Raw genomic sequence first — 21,768 nt, 5'->3', positions numbered from 1 at the left:
CTTGATTTTTGTGCAATTTCCTGCTACAATTGAGGAGGTTTTGAGAGATAATGGCCAAGATCAAAGTCAGAAGGTAAATGCCCATCAGCACACCTGCTTCTGCTACTACTGAATATGTAATCTTCCAGGCCAGTTTGCTGCTTATTGTGCCAGCTTCCTGGATTCTGCTGCCTCTGCTGCTGGTAGCCATATCATAGAAGGGAGATGGTCAGGGGAGGGGTGCAGGAGTGAAGGAAAGCAGAATTAGGCTGGGGGGAAAAGCAAGGAAGTGAATGAGATTGAAGGGAGAGGAAAGCAAGTGAGAGAAGGGATTGGTGAGGCTGTGGGCTGTGTGAATGGCTGAGTGAGGGTTTCAACATTGTGGGATGTGAGTGAGGTAAGAGTGGGGGCAGTCTGTGAATGAAGTGACTGAAGGCAGGAAAAAAGTGAATGAGAGGAGGGAAAAGGAACAGAGGGTATGGGGCGGGAGAAGAGAATAAGTGGATAGCACATGGGTGCACTTTTGAATTTCGGACCCTCCCCCACCCCATCTAAGGAGAACAGGTGGCGCATGCTAGTCTGTACCCCCCAGCAGAGGATAGCCAGCTGATTCCAGCTCAAAGAGAAGGCCTATACTTTACTGGTCAAGAGGGAGAGGACGAGAGATGCTGGAGAGGATAATTTTCCAGAAAGGGGGAATTAGTGACCATGAGGGGAGTGGGTCTCGAGAACCATTAAGGATTGGGGATGAGACTTGGGATAGAGAAGCAGGATTACCACGGCAGAGAGGAGGAGAAGGGTGGACAAAGAGGGCCCCATTCTCTCTCTCTCTCCTTACCTCATTGTCCCTCCATCCACAGCCCCCAACAGTGTTCAATCCCCAGGGCTTACTCAGCATTGATGGGAGGAGAATAGCTGGGGATGAAGGATCACAGGGATAAGGAGGAGGAAAGGTGTGAAGCGTGTATTCACATACATGTGCGCTGTGTTTTAGGAGAGAGTTCACACCTGATCCTGGACCCCTCCCTCCCTACACTGGCTTGCCTCTTACCCCACCCCGGACCTCAGTTCCATTTCCTTTTGGTCTACAAATAAAGCCTTGGTTAAATGCTGCTGCCTGCACTTTCAAGATTTCAATGCCAGACCCTTGCCTAGACTTTCCTGAATGAACTCCAGGATTCATTTTAACTGAGTCTTGAAGGGTGAAATGCCCCTTCTCCACACCAAGTAGTGAGGACTTTCCAGACTCTACCATATGCTATGAACATGGCACCTTGCTTTATCCTCAATAACATCACGATTACCGCAAGCAAATATTCTCACTTTTGTAATCTCCTCTTAATAGCCAAGTCTTAAGATAATATGGAATTGGATCCTCTATCACCAGTGGACCTTGGTCGCTGTGAGGCTAATCAGATGCTCAGCCTAAGCCTGCATGTCATGGACATTTGGGCCAGTTTGGCACTACTAAGATTACCCACCCATTATGATCCATCATTTTTTGGAGTATCTTTGGAATCATTGGCCAAAGGAACATATACGATATTTCATCCACTGGCCACGGTTTGATTAGTGTATATATTCCCCTTGAGCCTAGCTCCTGGGTCCAGTTATAGAACTTCTTGGACTTTCTGTTCCTTCAAATCTCAGTGTGGCAATTCCCACGTTGCTACTATCTGTGCAAACCCCTCCTCTGGTTAGCCTGCATAATGCATCTATAGTCAATGGTACCTTTAGCACTACACACAACATTTTCAGATCATATAATAAAGCTATTGGTCTGTTACGGTTGCATAAATGCCCAATAACTAGTATTTAAATATTAAAGAAATTCAAGGGGGAGGAAGAAATCAATCTGCCAGACTTTTATAGATACTATTTGGGAGTAATGTTCATTCTATTACCACAATGGTGTAATCCCACAGCAGATCAATACTGGATTGAGTTTGGATGAAAGGAACTGGGAAATGAAGTTCATCGGTACCCTTGGGGGGAATCTCTAAATAAAATTTATGGCCCAAGGTGTTGTATCTAGGAAGTGGTGGATCTTTGAAAAGAAATGAGTGACTGGTCATGCTTATGGAGTAATGCCAATTTTAGTTTGTTTTATGTAAATTCTGGCCACAAAATACCAGGAACAACCAACAGAAACAAACAAACAAAACTCTTGAAAAATATCTAATAGTGGACCTTTATACTTCACTACCAGAAAATATACACAACATGATTAAAAGATCAAGCCTGAAGACTTTCTCCTGACTATTTGATAAGGAGGTTTTCTGGAAATGGCTAGAGTTCCAGAAGAGTTTGGGCTGCAGGAGTTTCTGTTATTTTGTTATTTGCTTCTCTTCAGTTAAGAGATGTAGCTTTGAATGAAAGGTGGTAGCAGGCCATTTTGAAGCCCCTCACTTTGCTAGAAAAGTTAATCTTATAGGGTGAAACCCCTTGAGGTAGGATAAATAGGATTTATAAGGCTATGCAGTGGTTAGAGGACAAGAAATCTCCAAATGTTTAGAAAATCTGGAATAAAGAACTGGGTAATGAAACTGACCTGAGATTTGGGTCCAAGTGGTAGATGGCACATGGGAAAGTTCATTTCGGCGAGGATAGTAGAACAAAAGTGCTATATTAACCCCATCAGACTGAAAGCTATAAGTATTGCAAACCTGGGGACATGTTGGAGGAATTGTGGGCAAAAGAGGGACTTGTTACATATATTTTTGCCCAGCACTTAAAAATTGTTCCAGCACCAATGTGCTAAGGAAATGTTAGGGATAAATGTACCCAATGAGCCCAGGGTTTTTATGTTCTGTTATTTTCCTGAACAGTATGGAAGGGCTGGGAAAGTGAAGATAGCACAGAGGTTAGTGCTGGCAGATAGAAGGGTGGTATTAAGAAATTGCTATAACATGTGTAATATGTTGGTAATGGAAAGCCTCACAGTTAGACGAAAGGGAAACAAAGAAGTGAAGAAGGAATGGGATGAAAAGCCCAAATATTAAATACAGATGACAGAGGGTGGTTTAAATAGCTTGCATGACTGAAGCATTGACAGTTGACGGGGGGGGGGGGGGGGATTAAGGAGATTATTGTGATAAGGGGTGACAGAGGGAGATGATTAAAATGGCATGAACAAAGAAAGGGGTAGATTTTAACATGGACATGCCGATTTTATAACATGCGGGCGGCACGCGCAAGGAGGAGGGGTGAATTATGCAATTAAGGAGTGGACTGGGAGAGAACTTCCCTAAACCCCCTGCCTAATCTTCCTTCCCCTTCTCCTCTCCTCCCCACCCCCTAAAATTAATCTACCTGGCCTGAATTTTTATTTTTTATTATTACTTGCTGTTTCTCAGGAGCAGAAGTAATTTATGTGCGCCGGCTGGCTGCCAGTATGTGCTTCCCCGGGACACCGTGTAATGGCCGCTGTCCTGGCCAGTCTCCATCCCGGCCCACCCCTTTGATGAGGCCCAGCACTTGAGTGCATACCGGGAGTTTATGCGCGCGGCTGGGCCCCTTTGAAAATTCGCGCGGCGTGCACGCAAGGCCCGGCCACATGCGTAAGCCCAGGATATACATGCACAGGCCTTTTAAAATCCGCCTGAAAATTTGTTGATTTGTTTTTTTACTCTTTTGAGAGGTACTTGTTAATAATGGTGCATTTTGCTTAAGAGGGTGTATGCTTGAATGGTTTAGTATTTTGATTTGTATCATGGTTTTCTCCTTTGAACCTAGGTAATAGATTGAGAATGAAATGGGGATTGTTGTTATGGAATGCTATATTGTATGCAATAAAAACAAGTTTATAAAAAGTTATGGGATAGAAGGCAGAGTCCTATTGTGGATTGGTAACTGATTAAAAGACAGGAAACAAGAGGGTAGGGCTAAATGGTCAGCTTTCCAAATGGAGAAAAGTCATTAGTGGAGTACCAAAGGGATTGGTACCGTCACCTTTGCTGTCTAACATATTCATAAATGATTTGAAAAAGGAAACGACAAGAGGTGATCAAATTTGCAGAGGACACAAAATTATTCAGCGTTGCTAAAACAGCAGCAAATTGTGAGGAACTGCAGAAGGACCTTGTGAGACTGGGCATCTGAATGACAGATTAAACTAAGCATGGTCAACAACAAACCTTTTCTGTTGGAAAAAAAAAAATATATCAGTAGAACTAGGGGTCACGATTTGAAACTCAAGGGAGGAAGACTCAGAACCAATGTCAGGAAGTATTTATTCACCCTTCCGGAGGAAGTGGTGAAGACTAAAACTGTGAAGGATTTCAAAGGGGCATGGGATAAACACTGTGGATCCATAAAGGCTAGAGAATGGGAATGAAGAGAAGAGCCATAGGGGTGGCTTGTTGGAATGGTGGCTACTACCTGGTGATTACTCCCCTTATTCAATAAACCTTCACACAGTTAATGCAACTCCAACATTGCTCTCTGCTTCAACAGCAAGGGGAAATGTGAAAAAGAGGATTTACATTCAGACAACAACCAACAAGGACTGAACTTCAGCATCTGGGTAAACAAATAAGCGTGGGGGTAGCTTGCTTATTGCGGCAATTACTACCCTAAACCAATTAAGCCTGATACTTCACTTTGAATGCATATACAGCGATGCTCTCTGCTTCAACGGCAGGGGGAAATGTGGAAAAGAGGATTTACATTCAGACAACATCCAACAAGGCATTGATCTGTGCAGCCTGGGTAAACAAGCATCGGGGTAACTTGCTTGATGCGGTGGTTACTACCCTTAACCATTAAGCCTTATGCATCACATTTGATGCAACTCCAACATTACTCTCTGCATCAATGACAGGGGATGGCAGGAAATTCAAATCAAACAGTTACCAACAAGGGCCCTGAACTTGGTGGTCGGTGAAACGGATAAGTATGGGAAAATAAGTGTGGGAGCTTGCTGGACAGACTGAATGGGCCAATTGGTCTTTTTTCTGCAGTCATTTCTATGTTTGGAAAAAAACAAACTGATGCCACAGAGAAAAATAGAAGCAACTACAAATATATAATGCCAGATTCTGTACTGGGTGTCACCATCCAGAAAAAGGACCTTGGGAGTCCCTGTGGTCAATATACTGAAAACCTCAGCTCAGTGAGTAGCAGCAGTCAAAAAAGCAAACAAACAATGTTAGGAATGATCTGAAAAGGTAGTGGAGAATAAAATGAAATATATATTGCCTCTATCAATCCTTGCTGTAACCACATCTAAAGTATCTTATGCAGTTCTGGTTTCCCCTTCTCAAAAGATGACATTCCTGTGCATCTTTTCAAGTTCAGCTGAGTGACAACAATGATAAAGAGAATGGCCAAGAGGGGACAGGTAGAAATCTATAAAATCATGAATGGGGTGGAATGGGCAAGAAAAGGATGGTTACTTACCCTTTCAAATAATACTAAACCAAAGGGACATGCAGCAAATTTAAAAAAAAAAAAAAAAATTATAAAAGGGAACGTTTTTTACTTAATGCACCATCAAGCTTGTGGAATCTGTTGTGAGAAGATGTGATCAAAGTGGCTAGCATGTCCAAAGAGGTTTGGACAAGTTCCTAGTGGAAAAGGCCATAACAATTTAGTAGTCAGTTAAAGTAAAGAAAACTATTGCAATCCTTGGGAGTAACAGGAAATAGATCTACTTTATGGGATCTGCCAGGTACTTGTAACGGAATTGGCTATTGTTGGAGGCAGGATGCTGAGCTTGGTGGACCTTGCTCTAACCCATTTTTCTGTTGACAACTGGGATATATCCTTAGATAGGGCAATGTAGATGGGAACATGACCCAGAATGGCAAGTCAATGGAAAAAGGTAAATAGTGTAGTGCCCCAGGGAGTTCTGGGACCAGTGCTCTTTAATATATTTATAAACAACTTGGAAATGGGAACATTGAGTGAGGTGATCAAATAAGAAAATTATTCCTTACCTGCTAATTTTCGTTCCTGTAATACCATGGATCATTCCAGATGGTGGGTTATGTTCCATGTCCAGCAGATGGAGTCAGAACACAAAATTCCCAGGGGAGGACCCATATAACCACGCCTCCCCTGTAACAGCTCTCAGTAACTAGACTAACAAAGCCCAAAAGAGAGAGACTAAAAACAGAGGGATCAAGTAATCAAAAAAGGAATTGAAATAACCGCTGTCCAAATAAACAGCAACTAAATTCTGAACAGTGAACTTGCGAACAGCAGTGCGTGAACAAAAAAGACGCGCAGTATTCGAAATACAGAGTAAAAGATTGTTAAGACAGGTAGGCAGGGATGTCCCACAAGCAAACCCCCCAAACCAAGGGAGGGTGTCTGGAATGATCCATGGTATTACAGGAACGAAAATTAGCAGGTAAGGAATAATTTTCTTTTCCCTGTACATACCAGGATCATTCCAGACGGTGGGATGTACCAAAGCTTTCCCATCACGGGTGGGCCGCAGACAGCCCTGCTCGTATTACCTTGTCTCCAAGCTGACCGCCCGACGGAGCACCGACATCCAGGTGATAATGTCTCGCAAAAGTATGGATCGACTTCCAGGTGGCCGCCCTACAAATCTCCTGAGTGGAGATGGAGGAGCTCTCCGCCCAAGATGTCGCCTGGGCTCGAAGAGAATGAGCCTTGACAACCAGCGGAGGGGACTTACCTACGCCAAGGTACGCCGCTATGATTGCTCCCTTCAACCACCACGCTATAGATTGTTTGGAGGCCATGCAACCCTTCCGGGGTCCGGACCAGAGGATAAACAGATGATCGGAGAGCCGAAAATCATTAGTCACCTCCAGATAGCGTATCAGAGACCGCCGTACATCCAGTCTACGCAGGTCTCCAGACTCAGAAGAGGCAAAAGATGGTAATTCCACCGATTGGTTGAGGTGGAATGCCGAAACCACTTTAGGGAGAAAAGAAGGAACCATCCTCAGCGAAACCCCTTCAGGCGTGAAACGAAGGCATGGTTCACGACAGGATAGGGCCTGCAGCTCGGAAATACGTCTTGCCGAACTGATTGCCACGAGAAAAATGGTCTTGAGAGTGACGTCCTTGATGGTAGCCGAGCTTAGAGGTTCGAACGGCAAACCACAGAGGACTCTGAGCACCAGATTCAGATTCCACGACGGACAAGGTGGGCGAATCGGAGGCTTCAAGTGTTTCACTCCTTTAAGGAAACGGGAGACATCCGGATGCGAGGACAGAAACTCCTTATTTCCACTGCGAAGAAAAGCCCCCAAGGCCGCCACCTGAACTCGAAGAGAATTGTAAGCAAGACCCAAATCCAAACCTGCCTGCAAGAAGGAAAGGACTTGTGGCACTGAGGCCTGCATGGAAAGAATGTCATTCGCTCCACACCAATCCTCAAAGACCTTCCAGACTCGAACTTAGGTAACAGAAGTGGACATCTTACGTGCTTTCAGTAGCGTTGAAATAACCGGCTCCGGAAAACCGCGCCTCCTCAACTGACGCCTCTCAAAAGCCAGGCCACAAGACAGAAGCGATCTGCCTCCTTGAAAAATATTGGTCCCTGGCGTAGAAGACGTGGCAGCTGACCGAGACGAAGGGGACCCTCCACATTCAAATTGCGCAGATCCGCGAACCACGGTCGTCGGGGCCACTCTGGCGCCACAAGGATCACCGGCCCTTGGTGTGCCTCTATCTTGCGGATGACCTTGCCCACAAGGGGCCACGGTGGGAAAACATATAGGAGACAGTGGCGCGGCCAGGGCAGGACCAGCGCGTCCACGTCCTCGGCGCCGTGCTCCCGCCTGCGGCTGAAGAAGCGGGCGGCCTTTGCATTTCCGGCGGTTGCCATTAGGTCTACGTGCGGTGTCCCCCATCGCCATACTATTATCCGCATCGCCTGCTGCGAGAGCTCCCACTCTCCGGGATCCAAGTTTTGTCGGCTGAGAAAGTCCGCCTGTACGTTGTCCACTCCCACTATATGCGAGGCCGCTAGTCGTTGGAGGTGAAGCTCTGCCCACTCCATCAATTTGTCAGTTTCCAGAGAGACCAACCGACTTCTCGTGCCTCCCTGGCGATTGATGTACGCCACTGTAGTCGCATTGTCCGATAGCACCCCGACTGCTTGATGGCGCACTATGGGGAAGAAACCCTGTAACGCCAGATGGACCGCCCTGGTCTCCAAGCGCTTGATGGGCCACTTCGACTGTTCCTCCGTCCATCGACCCTGGATTGAGCTGTCCCGACAGACCGCTCCCCAGCCTGTGAGGCTGGCGTCCGTGGTGATAATCACCCAATCCGGGTCCTCCAGCGACACCCCCTGAGCTAGGTGCCGCGGTTCCAGCCACCAATGGAGACTGATGAAGGTTCCTCTCGGAATCAGAAGGATTGCCTGGAAATCTCTAGACACCGGCTGCCACCGGGAGAGTAGGGATCTCTGCAGAGGCCTCAGATGCGCAAATGCCCAAGGAACCAGATGATGGTCGAGGCCATGGTCCCCAGTACCTGCAGATAGTCCCAGGCAGTGGGCATCTCGAGCGCCATAAATCCTTGAATCTGCTGACGCAGAGAATGAGCTCTGTCTGGATGCAGAAAAACCCCTGGCATTCTTGGTGTCGAAGTGAGCTCCCAGAAAATCCAACGACTGGGACGGGACCAGGCTGCTCTTGGTGAAGTTGACAATCCATCCCAGAGATTGGAGAAGTTGTACCACTCTGTCGACTGCGAGGATACACTGCGCTCGTGACTTTGCACGGACGAGCCAATCATCTAGGTAAGGATGCACAAGGATGCCTTCCTTGCGCAAGGTTGCCACCACTACCACCATGATCTTCGTGAAAACCCGTGGAGCTGTGGCCAGGCCAAAGGGAAGAGCGCGAAATTGGAAGTGTTGACCCAAAATTTTGAAGCGTAGGTAACGCTGATGAGCTTGACAAATTGGTATGTGGAGATACGCCTCCGTGAGATCCAACGAAGCCAAGAATTCTCCCGGATGAACTGCCGCTAACACTGAACGGAGTGTCTCCATGCGGAAACGAGGGACTCTGAGGGACCGGTTGACCTGCTTGAGATCCAGGATAGGACGAAAAGTACCTTCCTTCTTGGGAACCACAAAGTAGATTGAATAATGCCCCTGGCCCAGTTCGGCGGCTGGCACTGGCACTATGGCCCCCAATTGAAGGAGACGATCGAGGGTCTGCCGCACGGCTCCCTGTTTGATTAAGGACCCGCAAGGGGAAAACAGGAACCGGTCCCGAGGAGCGCAAACAAAATCCAAAGCGTAACCACGTCTTAGAATATCCAGAACCCATTGATCCGACGTGATTTGGACCCACTCTTCATAGAAGAGAGCAAGGCGACCCCCCCAGTCGAGGGACCACCTCGCGGTTCCGTTTGGCATCATTGGGTAGATTTAGCGGATGTACCAGCACCCTGTGCTTCCTTACCCTGGCAGCGCCCACGAAAGGGCCGGTTCCAGGAGTGCGAACGAGAAGAGGAAGCCCGAGGTGGCTGTTGCCTCTGAGGATGCGCTCTCCGCTGGTTACGATAACGGTTTCTGGAGTAATTATATGATCTTGACGAACGGGGTCGATCTTCGGGCAACTTGTGCACCGCGTTCTCATTAAGGGACTTATTTATTTATTTATTTAGCATTTTTATATACCGACGTTCTCGATACAAATATCAAATCAGGTCGGTTTACATAAAACAAAACAATCGCGGTGAGGCGTTACAATAAACGGAGTTTCAGAACATGAGAATAATAAATATTAAATAAACAGTGACTCATCAAATGACGAGAATCTATATAGTAAATAACATGTAATAAAATAGATAATGGTGTAAATAACTAACTTGAAATAAAATAAATAATAAATAGAATAGATCCTGAGGGGTCACCCCCCGGGGGATCCCCCCTCTGCATACCAGGATTAAACTCGGAGTAAGGGTCCAAAACGGGCCTAGAAGTGGGGAACGGATTATCCATGTCCTCCTCAGAAAGCGCGGCATCAGAATCTTGCAACAAAATGGCCACCGTTCCCGCGTTGAGAGGGAACAGGGCCTGGCGCTTCCTTCCCACGCGGTCTGCAGCTCGAACGTCCTTGTTAGTAGCTGGCGCACATTCCCCCTCGGGGAAACAGCCTGAGCACAGACCCTCTTCAGAAAATAATCCAGCCCTGTCGGAGCCCTCACAAGGCGCCGCGGACTGCATCGCCGCAGGGAGAGAGAGGGGGGGAGGCTCTACAGGTGGCTCGCGCCTAAAATGAGCGCCGACCTGGCAACGGAAGCTTGCCGCGGTCCCCCACCGACCTGAAGAAGAACTGATGGGGAATTACCCTCCCGACAGCAGGCGGCCCCGGGGAATGGTGCTTCGCGGGGCCGCAGGTCGGGACGTCTGTCACTCCCCAAAAGGTAGGGGGGAAAACCTGGGTCAGGAGGGAGAGGCCGGCGCTACCGACTTTCACCTCAGAGAGCCGAACGGAGTCCAAAAAATTGCAGTCTTCTGCTGAAAAAGAAGATGAAATAAAAATACACTTACCCCAACTGAGCCCTCAGTGAGGAAAATGAGAAAAGAAAGAAAGAAAACAGGCAACAGCCTGTCAGCAAGTCACCAGGCTAGAGAGCGATGAGCCAGCACCAGCGGAGAGCTCTCCCCCTGCTGTAAGAGGAGCCTTAGCAAAGTGACCTAAACTGTAAATTTAAAACTTCCTAATTTTTTTTTTTTTTAAACTTGATCCCTCTGAGGAGGAAGCCCTAAGCTAACAAGCTGGGGACCACAAGTCCCCTGCTCACATCTGCTGGAGTCAGAACGTTACTGAGAGCTGTTACAGGGGAGGCGTGGTTATATGGGTCCTCCCCTGGGAATTTTGTGTTCTGACTCCATCTGCTGGACATGGAACATAACCCACCGTCTGGAATGATCCTGGTATGTACAGGGAACTGCTGATGACACAAAATTATTCAAAGTTGTTAAATCGCAAGAGGATTGTGAGAAATTGCAAAAATACATTGCAAAACCGGGAGACTGGGCATGCAAATGGCAAATTAAATTTAATGTAGACAAGTACAAAGTGATGCACTTAGGGAAGAGTAACCCAAATTAGGAGTCACCACTCAGGAAAAGGATCTAGGTGTCATCATTGAAAATACATTGAAATCTTCTGTTCACTGTGCAGCAGCAGCCAAGAAAGCAAACAGAATGCTAGAGATTATTAGGAAAGGAATGGAGAATAAAAGAGAGTATCATAATGCCTCTGTACTGCTCCATGGTGCAACCTAATCTTAAGTATTGTGTGCAGTTCTGGTCACCACATCTCAAAAAGATATAGCAGAATTAGAAAAGATACAGAGAAGGGCAACCAAATTGATAAAAGAGATGGAACAATTCCCCTATGAAGAGAGGCTAAAGAGGTTAGGATTCTTCAGCTTGGAGAAGAGATGGCTGAGGCAAGATATCATAGAGGTCTAAAAAATGAGTAGAAGGGAACGAGTAAACCTTAATCAGTTGTTTACTTTTCGAAAAGTACAAAGACCAGGAGACATACAATGAAGTTACTAGGTAATACTTTTAAAACTAATAAGAGAAAATATTTGTTTACTCAATGCATAATCAAGTTCTGGAATTCTTTGCCAGAGGATGTGGTGAAAGCTATTAGAGTAACTCCGTTTAAAAAATGATTTTGACAAGTTCCTGGAGGAAAAGTTTATTAACCATTATTAAGGTAGAGTTGCAGAAATCCACTGCTTATTCTTGGAATAAACCGCTTGGAATCTACCTACTCCTTGGGATTATGCCAGGTATTTGTGATCTGGCTTGGCCACTGTTGGAAACAGGATATTGGGCTTGATGGACCTTTGGGCTGACCCAATATGGCAAGTCTTAAGTAACAACTGGGCAAACTCTGTAGGTCAACTGGTTCTTCTTTCATCAAATATTTTATAAGAATGTATAAAGATTGAAAACAATTGAACATTGTGATTTGTCTGATATTATATGATTATGTACTAAACTCTTCAAAGCAGTAATAATACTCTGATTTATTTAATTAAAAAACACTTATAGCCTGCACAAGTCCAAAGGATCAAGGTGAGGAACAATAATAAAGCATGCATAAAGCAAATCACAAAGAAACACAACAACAAACAATAGAAAATGAAACATAACATTAAAAAATAAAAAACACATAATTACCTAAACAAGCTGTGTTTCTGTAAGAACAAAATCAAACACAGGCCATGCATATTTTAACAGCCTACGGAGGAAAAACCTGCTGAAATAGATATTTTTTTAAGTACAGAGTATCAGTACAAGTACCTGGCAAGTACCCAAAAACTAAGTAAATCCCACCATACTGATGCTAATAATAGCAGTGGCTATTTTCTAAGTCAACTTGATTAATTGCAGGTAATGGATTTCTCCTCCAAGAACTTATGCAAACCTTTTTTGAACCCAGCTACACTAACTGCACTAACCACATCCTCTGGCAACAAATTCCAGAGTTTAATTGTTGCCACATGCTAACTTCATGGAGTGCCCCCTTGTCCTTCTATTATCTGAAAGCGTAAATAACCGATTCACATTTACCTGTTCTAGACCTCTCATAATTGTAAAGACCTCTATCATATCCCCCCATAGCCGTCTCTTACCCAAGCTGAACAGCCCTAACCTCTTTAATCTTTCCTCATAGAGGAGCAGTTCCATCCCCTTTATCATTTTAGTCGCTATTCTCTGTACCTTCTCCGTCAGAACTATATCTTTCTTGAGATGCAGCGACCGGAACTGTGAACAGTATTCAAGGTGCAGTCTCACCATGGAGCAATACAGAGGCATTATGACATTTTCCGTTTTATTAACCATTCCCTTCCTAATAATTCCTAATATTCTGTTTGCTTTTTTGACTGCTGCAGCACACTGAGCTGACGACTTCAAAGTATTATCCACTATGACGCCTAGATCTCTTTCCTGGGTGGTAGTTCCTAATATGGAACCTAACATCATGTAACTATAGCATGGATTATTTTTCCCTATATGCATCACCTTGCACTTATCCACATTAAATTTCATCTGCCATTTAGTTGCCCAATTTTCCAGTCTCACAAGGTCATCCTGCAATTTATCACAATCAGCTTGTGATTTAACTACTCTGAATAATTTTGCATCATATGTAAATTTCATTTCCCCACTCATCATATTCCTTTCCAGATCATTTATAAATATATTGAAAAGCACAGGTCCTAGTACAGATCCCTGAGGCACTCCACTGTATACCCTTTTCCACTGAGAAAATTGTCCATTTAATGCTATTCTCTGTTTCCTGTCTTTTAACCAGTTTGTAATCCACGAAAGGACATCACCACCTATCCTATAACTTTTTTAATTTTCTTAGAAGCCTCTCATGAGGAACTTTGTCAAATGCCTCCTGAAACTCCAAATACACTACAGCCACCGGTTCACCTATATCTACATGTTTATTAACCCCTTAAAAAAAGTGAAGCAGATTTGTGAGGCAAGATTTGCCTTGAGTAAAGCCATGCTGACTTTGTTCCATTTAACCATATCTTTCTATATGTTCTGTGATTTTGATCTTCACACTTTCTACTATTTTTCCTGGCACCGAAGTCAGGCTAATTGGTCTGTAGTTTCCCGGATTTCCCTTGGATCCCTTTTTAAATATTGGAGGTACATTAGCTATCCTCCAGTCTTCAGGTACAATGGATGATTTTAATGATAGGTTACAAATTTTAACTAATAGATCTGAAATTTCATTTTTTAAATCCCTTCAGAACCCTGGGGTCTATACTATCCCATCCAGGTGATTTACTACACTTCAGTTTGTCAATCAGGCCTACCACATCTTCTAGGTTCACCGTGATTTGGTTCAGCTCATCTGAATTACCCATGAAAACCTTAGTACCTAAGAAATTGCCATGCTGGGCCAGACCAAGGGTCCATCAAGCCCAGCATCCTGTTTCCAACAGAGGCCAAACCAGGTACAAGAACCTGGCAATTATCCAAACACTAAGAAGATCCCATGCTACTAATGCAATTAATAGCAGTAGCTATTCCCTAAGTAAACTTGAATAATAGCCGTTAATGGACTTCTCCTCCAAGAACTTATTCAAACCTTTTTTTGAACCCAGCTACACTAACTGCACTAACCACATCCTCTGATAACAAATTCCAGAGCTTTATTGTGCGTTGAATGAAAGAATTTTCTCCAATTAGTCTTAAAATTTCTCTGCAACAGGTATCTCCCCAACATCCTCTTCAGTAAACACAAAAACAAAGAAATCGTTTAATATGGACTTATCTTCTCTAAGTGCCCCTTTAACTCCTCGATCATCTAACAGTCCAACTGACTCCCTCGCAGGCTTTCTGCTTCAGATATATGTGAGATTTTGCCTCTACGGCCAACTTCTTTTCAAATTCTCTTGTAGCATGTTTTACATTTAACTTGCCAGTGCTTACACTTTATCCTATTTTCTTCTGTTGGATCCTTCTTCCAATTTTTGAATGAAGATGTTTTCACTAAAATAGCCTCTTTCACCTCACCTTTTAACCATGCCGGTAATCATTTTGCCTTCCTTCCACCTTTCTTAATGTGTGGAGTACATCTGGACTGATATTCTAGGATTTTTTTTGTTTTTGTTTTTTTTTTTAAATGTCCACACCTCTTGCACACTTTTTACCTTTGTAGCTGCTCCTTTCAGTTTTTTTCTATTTTTCTCATTTTATCAAAGTTTCTCTTTGGAAACTTTAGTGCTAGAGTCGTAGATTTTTTTCTTACTGTCCCCCTTTCCTGTCATTAATTCAAAGTTGATCATATTATGACCACTATTACCTCTCTCACCAAATCCTGTGGTCCACTACGACACCGTTCCATAAAAATTGGGCCAGCAGTTGAGTCTCAGTAAGTCTGGCAAGGTGGAGGGAGGGTAATTCAAGGAATCCCTGTTGATCGGATCTTTACTACTAACCACTGGTAAAGCTGCTGTAATTGTGCCCAATAAAGTATATTCTCGCCTCATTGGGTTTAAATGGAGAAAGTAATGTGGTTGTCATGTTATTCCACTTTAATGCACAGAAATAAAAAGGTTAACAAACAGAAAAACATAAAATAAGGCAAAACCATTTTATTGGACCAAATAAGGGATTGCCGTTTTTGTTTAACTGAGCCAGCAGAACAAAAACAATGGATTAAAAGTTTCATCTTACTAGAGCACACCTTGGATATCTTATAGTAACAGTTGATGATGGGAGATACACAAGGTTTTGTGGTTTGTCAAACAGCATCACTGTGCCTGCACAGAATGCATAATGGCAAGATGGTGCTAACAGCTGATGACATCATAATGACTGTGCTGATCTCAAAGAGATTAGTGGAGGCAGCTAAACAAACATGAAAATAACAGCAATTACAAATGCCAGGGCTTGTACTGCAAGACTTAAAACACTTCCCTGATGCTTAAGGCAGGAGAACACTAATGGCATATGTCAAAATTAACATGTACGTACAATTCCTAAAATATGTGTTAATGAACCACTTCCCTCACATGATCTAATGGGCATCCAATATGCATTCATTCTTTTTTTTCTTTAATTATACATAATCAAATATGGCTTCAAACATTTTGAGATATGTACATAAATGAGGGCAGGCAAAAAATAAAGCTGCACCTTACAGAAAAGTTTGTATCTTCTGATAGAGTAATACACATTCTATTTCAGTTTCAACAGGATGTTGTAAAACTGCAGCAGCTTTTACTACAGGAGAAGCCTCCAACACATTAAGCAGAAAATCTAGGTGCAGGTGAGCACGGAAGAGATACTTTGTTGTTCAGTGAAATTCATGTTCCTAGAAGTTGTTTTTTTTTAAGTGGCAACCAAATTTCTATTTTGGGGACTAAGTAAGGAGTCTGCCTCAAAGGGCTACAAATAATTTACAGATGTTGCAAATACATACAGGTATAAGCCCACATAGGCCTTTTCTTTAGGTGTGACTCGAATTTATTTGATTTCCACTTTTCAGGCATTTTAAAGTGGATTACACTCTGGTACTCTGGGTAATTCCTTATGGTCACATGCTAAAATATCTTTGAACACTTCTTATATTAACCCAACAAAAGCAGTAACAATGTGTAAAAAGTACAGTTTAGTCCAGAATCTGCCCATCAGCTCGAATCCCGCACTGAAGCAAAGAGGATGGCTGGGAATTGCCCCATCTCTTTATTTATATCGCGGCCTGTAATTTTTTTGAGATGAGGATTGTGCATCCTCCAAAATTCATTTTAAGGAAGGAGACAGCAGCTGGGGTGCGAGGCAGCTCTGTTTTGTCCGACATAAGATCTCTCCAGGATTTGTTCAGCTTCAGTTACTGCTTATGAACAACACCCTCTGGAGGGGAGCATGTAATCGATACAAGACGCACAGGGCTTCCAGTGGGCTATACCGGCAGAGCCGGGGCTCAGGGCCTAAAGCGAGCAGAAAGTCAGGCTGCTCCACCCAGTCACCGCACGCTCTGAAGGATGGAAGGAGGGGAAAGGTCGGCCTCAGTCCATCACTGGCACATTCTGGGAGCCTATCTACCGGTACACCTAGTCCAAAGCGGCAGAGCGACCTTTACAGCTGACACCGGCACTACAAGTCCCAGAGCGCAACGCGGCGCTCCACCCACTGCACGCGCGAGGTCTATCGTAGTTCCAGAACTTCACTTCCTTCCTCAAGTCTCACAATAAACTAAGCGGGCAGCGCGCGCTCCTACCTTCCCTATGCCAGACACCAACTCTTCTCCTTCCCCTCGTCCCCGCGCACCTTCCAATTCTATCCGCCATAAACCACCCCCCTGAAAGCAAGAGCAGGGTCCAGCACAAAAACTTCAAATACCGTCACCCCCTGCGTGCTAGCAGTTCTATGCGCAAACGCAAAAACAGCAGTGAGTCCAGCTGTGAGGGCCAAACTCCAGAACCAGCCCGGACTGCCTCCTTCGTCCCGCCATTTCCCGGCCTTCGCATACTCACTCCGCGCCCGCTCTGTCGGGAATAGTTTCTGAGCCTTATCCAGGAAACGCAGCGCTTTGTCCGGATTCCGGCTCTTGATGGCGGTGACGGCAATGGCGATACAGCGCTCCGCCTCATCTCTGTTCCATTCCATGACGGAAATGGCATTCTAGAAGTCCGGCAATGCTTGATGACATCACAGCGAGGGCAGACGGCGCCGGCTTCTGACGTACTTTCCCTAGTGAGAGATTAAGCACTTTTCATACAGCTGGCACTGTGGGAATTTTTTTTTTTAACTATATCTGACATCAGGGTGCTAGACGAAGCCTCTTAAGGAGCGGCATAGCGCTGCCTGATAAGCTTTCTGACTTGCACTGAAGCAAAATATGCATATATATAACACAGATTGGTTAAACTCAATATATCCCGTCTACCTCTAGCGCTTATAAGTTTAATGATTCCACATTAAATCGAAATGAAATGTAAAATTATTTGTATTTTTTTGTAGCTAATGTCTGCATATACTTTTATGCCAAACCTCAGAAAATATATTGCACACAATGTATTACAACTCACAAGGTACTCCTTGCACCCTCTTTAAAAACCAAAGTTATTCATACCTCACTGTACATGCACCTATATTCCCAAATTCCACTAAATATAAAAATTAGTCATAAAACAACTCAGGATTACTATGTTTTATAATTATTTTTCCACAAAATGTTAAGAGCTATGTCTCCACAACATAAATCTAATTCCTAATAGAAGGTTGTGGAAGGTTCTAGAACCATCTAGAAGGTTTGACAACCATCAAGAAAGTTCTGAGGCCTATATATAGATGGCGCCACTTAACAACTCTCAGTCTGTTCAATTCTAGTCTTACAGCCAGTAAGGCAGTTTTCTAAGTTCAGACACAGATTTCAAGCTACAGTTCTATTTGTTAAGATTTTGGTAAGTTCTCGTATTAGTGAGCTTGTGCTTTGTGTTCCTGGAGCTGTGAGCCATGCTTGGTGGATGGCAAAAGCTATTTATGCCTTTAAAATATGTTTAGTTCAAGATCAATTTAAACTGATCAATAAAGAGAGTGATTCAATCAGAAGAACATGCATTTCTCTTATCAGACTATATTTACGAGCCTGGTTCCTAGCACCACTGGCTCTGAAAGCTCCGTATCTAGATTACAATTTTTTTATTGAAATTGAGTATAAGGATGTAGATCCAGAAATTAGTAGTGCTGCCGTGAAAACATTTGCAAACAATTTATGGTATCTTTTACCAGAAACTGCAGCATTTGCATTCTTTGATGATGAAGTTCCACTAGACATTAAGCAAAAATGGCTGCTATAATGATTACAGAAGACAGCGATGCAGAAAATCAATTAAAATGATACATTGTTAGTAGTGAGGACCTCAACCATTTAAAAAAAAAACACTTCTATAATTTTATTTCTGCAAAAATGAAGATGTGCTTCTCAAGATTATCAATAAACACAAATTTTCTAAAAAACTGGGCAAGGGTGCATGTGCATCCTCTTCAACGCACCGTGCTTGCACGATGTAGTCCACAGTCTCAGGTCTTTTCGATACAGCTTCAGTTACCGGTGAAGATTAGTATCCAAATGCAGTGGTGGTTGAAAGCAGATCATCTAAGGAAGGACGTTTTTCTACGAACCCTGGACTGACTGGTACTCAAGACAGATGCGAGCCTCCAGGATTGGGAAGTTCACTATCAGGAGTTGATGGCACGAGGCACTGGACTGAGAGGAATCTCTCTGGAGCATCATTCGTCTGGAAGCATGTGTTGTTTGGTTGGCATGCTTGCGGTTCATTGACTGCTGGCAGGGTCAAGCGCTCCAAGTAATGTCAGACATTGCAATGACAGTGGCTTACATCAATCACCAGGAAGGTACCAAGAACCAGCAAGTGTTGCAGGAAATAGCCCAGCTCTTGGAATGGGTGGAAGTACATCTTTAGGAAATCTCTGCCTCCAATATTGCAGGAAAAGACATTGTAACAGCCGATTTTTTTTTCAGCAGACAGAGTCTGGATCCAGGAGAATGGGAATTGTCGGATGAAGTGTTCCAGTTCATAGTGGGCCGCTGGGGCCTACCATTTATAGACTTGCTGGTGATATCGCACAATAAGAAGGTTACTTCCCTTTTTACAGTTGCAGGGGAGATCTGAAGTCCTTGGGCATCAATGCTCTTGAAGGAAGTAACCAGAAGACAAGCTTCAGTATGCGTTTTCCCCTGGCCCATGTTGGGCAGATTGATTGGAAGATCAAAGGACACATGGAGCTGGTGCTTCTGGTGGCTCCAGATTGGTCCAGGAGGCTGTGGTATGTAGAGGCTCCTGGCGGACTCTCCTTCTTGGTTACCAGTCCAGAGGACCCTGCTATGACAGGGACCTATTCTTCGTGTAGGTCCATCTTGATTTTGTCTTTCGGTATGATCCTTGAAAGGGCTTGATTGTCGAAGCGTGGATATTCCACTGCTGTGATTTCCACCTTGCTTCGAGCGCAAAAGTTCTCTCCCTCTTTAGCATACGTTCAGATTTGGAGAGTGTTTGGGGCTTGGTGTAAGGAATGAGGCGTGCTTCCTCATTCGGTTAAGATTCTGCTTATTTTTTAATTCTTACAGGATGGGTCACTTAAGGATGAGTCACTTAAATTCTTGAAGGTGCAGCTGGTAGCTCTTGCTGTTTTCAAGGGTCAGGTGAATGACTGTCCCTTGTCGGCCCATCCAGATGTAGCCTGGTTTTGCTAGGGGTGAGGCTACTTTGTCCTCTCTTGTAGTTGCCGATGCCTTCATGGAGCCTAAATCTGGAATCTAGAATTTTGGCAGATTCCACTTTTTGGCCACTGCGTAGCCTTTCCTTGACATTAAATTCTTGAAGAAAGTGTTTCTTGTGGTGAATTATTCTGCGTGTCAGGTCTAAGCTGCGGGCTCTTTCTTGCTGGGAACCGTTCATGCTGGTGATTCCGGGGGCGGTCCAGCTTTGGACTGTTCCATCCTTTTTTGGGGGAAGAGGCCTTGGATTTTCATTTGAACCAATCAATTTCCCTGCTAATGCTGGTCAGGGAGAGAGATGTGGATGGATATCATTATGTTGCGGACCTTGGGAATCAAGAGGTATCTGATGCGGTATTGGTTATTAAAACCTCTCAGGAAGACTGACCACTTGTTTGTTCTCCACGGTGGAGGTAAACAGGGTGAGTCAGCATCGCAGGCTATGTTAGACCGTTGGGTTAAGGAGGTTCTCATGGCCGCATATGTGGATGCTGAGTAGCCGTTGCCTAAACAGGTTACGGCTCATTCCACTAGAACTCAGGCAGCTTCGATTGTTGTCTCCCATTGAGATTTGCTGAGCTGCGATGTGCTCCTTACACACTTTTTTCAGGTATTACCACCTGGATGTGCAGGCCTGGGAAGATGCAGCCTCTGTGCAAGCGGTGTTGGTTGAACCGTGGGCAGCCTCCCATCCTGAACAGGAGTAGCTTTAGTACATCCCACTGGTTGTGGATTTACCTGTCTAATGCTGAGAAATGAGAAATTACTACTTACCTGATAATTGTCTATTATAAGTTAAAATCAAGTGTTGTTAGTTTGTCCACAGTTGGCTTTTTCAGAGAATACTGGTGGGCTGATGTCAGTGCAGGGGTATATATACTATGATGTCAGCTTTGCTCTGTCTCCATCTGCTGGTATAGGTGCATAACCCACTGGTCGTGGATTAACCTGTCTTCACTAGAGAAAAAAAAATTATCAGGTAAGTAGTAATTTCTCATTGCTCCTGAAAGCAGTGTTTCCCATTCCCAAATTGCAACAAAATACAGGCCATTATTCCATTTATTTTGTTGTGCCCAAGAAGGAAGGGTCGTTTTGGCCCATACTGGATCTCAAGGGCATCAACCGACATTTAAGAGTCACGCATTTCAGGGTGGAAACGATGCGCTCTGTCATAATGACAGTACAAGCAAGGGAGTACCTCAATTCTCTGGATCTGACAGAGGCGTATCTGCATATTCCCATTCATTGGGAACATCATTTGTTTTTCTGGTTTGCTGTTCTGGATCGTCATTACCAGTTTCAGCCTTGCCTTTTGGGCTAGCCATAGCGCTCAGGACCTTTTCCAAAGTCATGGTGGTGGTAGCGGTGGCCCTCTGCAAGGAGGGCATTCTAGTTTACCCCTATCTGAAACACTGGTTGATTTGAGCTAAGAACATGGAAGGGAGTCTTCGTGCTTCCTGCAGGGTGGTTTCCTTGCTACAGGAACTAGGCTGGGCAATGAATCTGGCCAAGAGCAATTTGCAGCCATCTCAGACCCTGGAGTCTTGATACAAGGCAGGGCCGATTATATCTGCTGGTGTCTCGAATCCACACGTTGATGGTGTGAGTTCAATCCCTGCAGAACTCTGTTCGTTCGACTGTGTGGTCTTATCTGCAGGTCCTAGAGTTGATGGCTGCCGCATTAGAAATTGTTCCCTGGGCAAGGGCACATATGTAGCCTCTTCAGTGCATGTTACTTTCCCGATGGAGCGCAGTCACAGAACTATGCAGTGAGGCCGCTCCTCCCATTAGAGGTAAGGTCCCAGCTGTACTGGAGATTATAGGTGGATTATCTCTGGAAGGGAATTTCCCTGAAGTAGCCTGATTGGTTGGTACGACAGATGCAAGCCTCCGGGGCTGGGGGGGCTCACTATCAGGAGTTGGTGGTACAAAGGCGCTGGAATGCAACAGATCGGCAGTGGAACATCAACTGACTGGAAGCACGTGTGGTTTGGTTAGCGTGCCTGCAGTTCACCGAGCGGCTAGAGGCTCAGGTGGTCTGAAT

The 21,768-nt window shown here is 44.5% G+C and overlaps 1 protein-coding gene across 1 annotated transcript in view; it reads right to left on the bottom strand.

The window, feature by feature from the left end:
* Nucleotides 1-17,170, bottom strand: part of DNAJB12 (DnaJ heat shock protein family (Hsp40) member B12) — a 111,995-nt gene extending 94,825 nt beyond the window's left edge. The window contains exon 1 of the mRNA XM_029609026.1: nt 16,957-17,170. Within this exon, the coding sequence (XP_029464886.1) occupies nt 16,957-17,089 (133 nt within the window). The 5' untranslated portion in view covers nt 17,090-17,170. The remainder of the gene's footprint in view (nt 1-16,956) is intronic.
* Nucleotides 17,171-21,768: the final 4,598 nt, after the last annotated feature.

This window comes from Rhinatrema bivittatum, chromosome 7 (assembly GCF_901001135.1).
Source record: "Rhinatrema bivittatum chromosome 7, aRhiBiv1.1, whole genome shotgun sequence".
Taxonomy (NCBI): Eukaryota; Metazoa; Chordata; class Amphibia; order Gymnophiona; family Rhinatrematidae; genus Rhinatrema; species Rhinatrema bivittatum.
Note: the sequence above shows the minus strand (reverse complement) of the source record. Positions and strands in the feature narration are given on the sequence as shown.